Source organism: Lotus japonicus, chromosome 3, assembly GCF_012489685.1.
Source record: "Lotus japonicus ecotype B-129 chromosome 3, LjGifu_v1.2".
NCBI classification, from domain to species: Eukaryota; Viridiplantae; Streptophyta; class Magnoliopsida; order Fabales; family Fabaceae; genus Lotus; species Lotus japonicus.
The window spans coordinates 9,432,202-9,437,699 of record NC_080043.1 but is presented as its reverse complement, the minus strand read 5'-3'; the positions used below and the strand labels follow the sequence as shown (position 1 = coordinate 9,437,699).

Genomic DNA, 5,498 nt, shown 5'->3' with positions numbered 1-5,498 from the left:
TAGGTAAATATTAGTTGTTACTAGTAAATTAATACAAATTATTTATTTTTAGGGTTTGAACCCTGGATCTTCATCTACAATTAATTTTAAATGTAAGCTACCTTTGTACTTGAAATGGTGCAAGTTCGAACCTCGTTAACCTCTATAGGGTGAAGTAAATGTAAGTTTTTTTTGTTAATACTCTTGTAATCGGTTGCTTTGTCAGACTTCGATTGAGATACCACACCGCACCCTAAAGTTTTCGTAACAAAAAATAATAAATAAATATTTAATATATAATTTTTATACATTTTTGCCAACTTATTTTATTTTGGTCATACAACACATATTGGCTCAGTTGGTAAAGACACGTCACTTACTTTTAAAAGGTCGTGTATTTGAGTACCGCTATAGGCAAGACATTGTGTTAGTGGGTGATATTTATGTACCTTTCTAAGTGACATGTGGTTTAGGAGGTCTGCCCTGATCCGTGGTGGTAACCGAGCCGATTAACCAAACATTCACAACAAAAGAAAAAATTAGTTTTGGTCTTTTAATATTATTATCATAATTTTTTTTTTATATGTAGGTATAAGAAGGAGAGCACAAATCTCAAGCAAACGAAGGAAGAGGAGTGGACTATGATATAGACTCAGGAAAATCGATCGTTCTGTAACGGTTACTTTTGTGTGTGTGGGTTTGTGACTGTGACTGCGTTTGTGAGAAGAGACTCTGATCAGTGACGACTAGGGATTTGGTGGTGGCTCCTTGCTTCTGAAATGGATTTCAACAACAATGACAAGTAAATCCATGTCTTCCTTTTTCTCTATCTCTATTTTTCCCTTTTGCGTTTGATTTGTTTATGGCAAATGGTTTTTAGGTTAGTCCCAGAAATGCATTGATTTTGTTTGTGTTGTTTGTTCATGCGTTTTTGTGTTTTGTTGTTTCAGAAATGGGATGGATTTTTTTTTCATTTTTTGAATTTGTGTAATGTGCTAAAAACAAATTGTGTGGGGGTGTTTTGTTTTGTACTTTGAATGTTTCATCAAATTCTGGAATGGGGTTTTTGTTGTCTGGGGGTTTGGTTTGTTCTTGAGATTGTTTGATTTGTTTTAAAGCTTATAGGTTATGTGGATTAAATTGGTGGGTCATCATCATTTGTGCTTTTTTCCTGTGTTGATTTTTCTTTTCTTTTTTCTTTGTTACCCTTTTCTCTTTTCTGCTTTTGTTGTTATTCTTTGGCTAATTCGCCCGCGGATGAAACAGAAACTGCTTAAAGTCTTGAACACATGCTATAGTTGTTAATGTAGAATCTGAAAGTTCAGTTTGTAACTTATTGTTTGGTGGTTTGAGTGGGGTAATTGCTTCGGTTTACCATGTTGTCGAAAGGGAGATTGTTTTGGTACTGAGTAATGCGATTATGCTAACCCTTGTGAATTGGTTTTGGAATGGACTTATTTTCTGTTTTCTTTCACTAGTTTATGTTGGCTAATCTTTGGCAATGTCGCATACTTTGCATCACAACTATGGTATTTACTTGTGTTCTCTATCTTGGTGGTTCCAGGGAGCCATGGAATTGGCATGGGGAGGGTTATACTCTCCAAGAGACTTCTAATTTTGGTAAGTCCCTCTTTAATTTTAAGTTAATTGTTCTACCTAAGCAACGCTTGAGAAATATTTGTTGGTTTGAGTAGAAATTTCGGAAGAGCTGTGGAATGACGTGCCTCAAAATGAAGAAGATCTTTCCTACATGTTTGATGATGAAACTACCCCTGTTAAGGCTGTTGGTGATTTGGCATATAATGGTGGTAAGACAGTTCTCTGGAACGCAGCTTTGTCGACATTGTCTGATGAATTGTTCCTTTTCCTTTATTATATTATTGTTCATTAGTTATCATCAGCATCTAATTCAAATAATGGTGGATTTCAGATTCAAATAACGTGCCAAAGGAACTAGAGGAATGCAGGGAGACTTCTCAAGTCAAGAGGCGGCGCATGCTACAGTTTAACAGCCAAGATAGGGATCACTCTCTATCAAAGGAGGAGATGACTGCGGCATATTTGAAAAATGTCAGTGCTTGAATACTTTTTCAGGATTAGCTTTTCACACTCATAGCATGTTGGATGGTTCTAAATATAGGAAGATGACAAGAGAAGTTCAGATTTGTGCAAAATTGCAATTGTGTTCTTGATATTTGAAAAATGCTAGTGCTTGAATATTTTATCTGGATTAACTTTTAACACTCATAGAGTGTTGGATGGTTCTAACAGTATTTAGACGACTAAAGAATATTAGATTTGTGCAAAATTGCAGTTGTTTTCTTGATTGAGAAAGGAATGCATAGTCTTCAATTTCATGACTAAATGTTAGTTATTCTTATTATTGTTGGAGTTATCTTTTCTTATGTTATACTTCATAGCCATCATTAATAAAAAATGACTTTCCATTGTTTAGCCTCAATTCCTCCAATTCATGCTGCTACACTTACCTTTTCTCATCTGCCTTCTTTGCCTGCTAGGCAAGATGCAAGTTACAAAGGCTGTCTTTGTAGGACATGTATTTTTATATTACTATTTTACTTCCAAGTGCTGAATCATCTGTTAAATGAGGCTTTATTCACTATCAGAATGCATGTATACTGTCAGCAAATGATAGGTCACCAAATGATAGCTTGATATGGACCATTGTTAACTTAAACCAATTGCGATGACTTAGCAGTTAGCAGAGCTTGTCGATGAGGTGTTTGGTTAAAATCTTTAATCTTCTTTATAGTATCTATTATCTAGTGGTGTGTTTCTGTGTTTTTGCGAGTCCTCTTAGTGGTTCTTATCCCTCAACAATGGGAAGTCTCTGTTTTAGCTTGACAGTATTGAGTATTTTCTTTTGTTGAAGTCAATGAGACATGTCGGGGATTTGCCTTCGTTTAAGACTGTTCTTTGTGACATATATAGGGGAAGGAGGACGCCATGAAGGATATTTTCCCTGAAGTGTCCCCATGGGTGTCTGGGGCATCATCAGGTTTGGCATTTCTATTTCTCTTTTTGAAGATAATACCGATAACTTGAATTTCTATTTCTGATCTTTTCCTAATCATAATAGAATGTGCATTAGGAAATGCATCTGCCTCTGGTTATGACGACCTTGAGTCAACTGAAGGATGGCTTGCTGAATACTTCAATGATACTGATATGCAACTCAGTCCTGATGATTTGTACGCTTCTTTGGACCACTGATTATTTTGCGCACAGTTGGCTTACACATAAAAATCTAACAATTATATTATTTGACTCAGGAATTTTACAGGAGCAGATGATGTTCACATTGATATTGCAGGTAGATGATATTGTTATCTATTCACTATTGTCTGCTAATTTTGTTTTTTCCTTCATTCGTAACTCTTTCCTTTGTGCTTCGAATCTTATTCGAAACATTTTCTTCCTACCACAGAGCTTAGTGACATCCCACCATCACAAGAACAACATATGGTTCAGAAGCGTGTCACTGTCACTCGAACTCCTAAAAATATTATTTTCAAAGGTTTGACTTTATTCTTATATAGTCTCTTTGAGTCTGTTGTATGCTATAGGAATACATTCACAGGATGTGAGAAGTAAGCTTGAATTTACGAAAGTTGGGATGTCATTTTTTGACATGAAAACAAATTCAGAGTTGTTCTTCTTGTTTAGGTCGGAAATCCTTTATCCGGACACCGACAAAGTTGGCTTCTACTGTGGCCTATCCATTTGCCTTCATTAAACCCAGTGGTGCGCATGGAGATGTAACTCTGAAGGAAATTAACCAGCGCATTCGAACTCCACCTCCTTCAAAGTCAAAGCAAAACAGTGAAGATCCATCTGCTTATCCCAAATCAGCCTTCTCAGGGAAGCCTGTGGTTGGTAAAACAAAAATTCGCACTGAAGGAGGGAAAGGAAGCATCACAATTATGAGAACTAAAGGCTAAGTGTAAGTTGTTTGGTACTAACTTTTATCTCACACACTCACCTATTGATGTGTGTCGTTGCTTAATTTTCTGTAATATACCCGGCGGATTATACTAGTTGATACTGCAACTCTTTTTTTGGTCTTATTGACATCCGTAAATTACACCTCCTTAGTGTTATTTTGGGGTACATGATTTTGTTAAGACTAATGAGAATCTTAATTATATTTAGCTCCTTAGTCTCTGCAGCTCCCCCTGGCTGATGATTTTACTAAGCTTGCGCTTAGTTATTGTAATTGAAACATACAGATATCTATATTTAGTTTTGCGGCCTTGTTTATATTTCATCTCCACCCCTTGTAACATGCAAAAGTTGCAAAAGACTGGTGCGCATATCTATGTGTAATAATATTCTTCTTTATAATGTTACTGAAACGTACCTGCAGAGAAAAATGGAGGAAATAGTTTAGCAGTTTGTTTGTCATTAGATCATTGTTGAATTAGATGTAGCTCAACCCTCACTTTATGTATTAACAAAAGACTTCATAACTCTATCTACCTTCTTAACCTACATCGTCCATTTTTCTAAACCTTGTAATGTTTCTCACATCTCGGCCAGTAATGTACCCCTGTTTCTTGGTGTACCACCAACACAGTTCTGCTCTAAGATATTTAAAACAATTAATACATGTGAGATGCCCAACCCTAGAGGCTGGGCTTTAAACACAATTCAACAAGAAGTTATGTGAAGATAATGAAATCTTACCCTCTTAACCCTAGGTGAATCACGCCCAAACTACACAATTAAGGGGTAATTTTGACTTCTATGTGACATCCCAAGTTTAGAGGTGCGTCCAAACACACTTTGAAAGTGCGTAGGTAACGCACTTTCCAAGCACTTCCAAAGTGCGAGCAAAAATTGAAAAGGTGTCGGGGGTCTGAATAACAATTACCTTTAAATTAAATGAAAACTTAACAGATAATTAATCAATTTTTAAAATAAAAATATCTCATCCTAAACACTCTTGCGGATTTATTCAGCCTATACTCTCCCTTTTTGATTTTGGCGCATGTGATAATTAGCTCATGATAATATTCAAAAAAACAATAATCTTATAATAATTATTCAAAATAAATATAATTATCTTTTAGATAATATTTAAATTTAAATTTATTATTAGGATATCAATTCCTACCTGCATATGGGGATCCTTGTGTGGATATCCATCCCCATTTGGACCCCCGATCTTTGGGAATTTTTCTCCGTGGGGATGAGGACAAAATCCCTCCTGAGACAAATTTGGAGATGAGAATCACCCTCCCCGCCCCGTGGGATTCCCGCCTCGTATACATAGGTAAAAAATCAATAATAATCTTAATAATAAAGTCAAGTAGCTAATAAACAAAATATAAAGGACCATAAACATAGCTGATTAGGTACTTCAAAATCACAATTTGAACAACACATATTTAATGAAGATAAAGATGTTGACTGAGGTAAAAAAATTATTGTCATACGAGATTATAAAATATTTCAATTTTTATTTGACAATATTATAAGTGTTTTTTTTAATGTTA

The 5,498-nt window shown here is 35.4% G+C and overlaps 1 protein-coding gene across 2 annotated transcripts; it reads left to right on the top strand.

The window, feature by feature from the left end:
* The first annotated feature begins 566 nt into the window (after window positions 1–566).
* Window positions 567–4,267, top strand: LOC130749403 (protein XRI1-like). 2 transcript variants are annotated; one of them, XM_057602758.1, is made up of 9 exons: window positions 567–781; window positions 1,544–1,599; window positions 1,674–1,787; window positions 1,910–2,049; window positions 2,932–2,998; window positions 3,080–3,191; window positions 3,273–3,313; window positions 3,428–3,517; window positions 3,667–4,267. In XM_057602758.1, exons 1-9 carry the CDS (start codon window positions 759–761, stop codon window positions 3,939–3,941), a joined length of 918 nt encoding a protein of 305 aa, XP_057458741.1. In that variant the 5' UTR covers window positions 567–758; the 3' UTR covers window positions 3,942–4,267. The 2 variants fall into 2 exon arrangements, with proteins under 2 accessions (XP_057458741.1, XP_057458742.1); XM_057602759.1 differs by having other exon boundaries at window positions 568–781; window positions 3,092–3,191.
* Window positions 4,268–5,498: the final 1,231 nt, after the last annotated feature.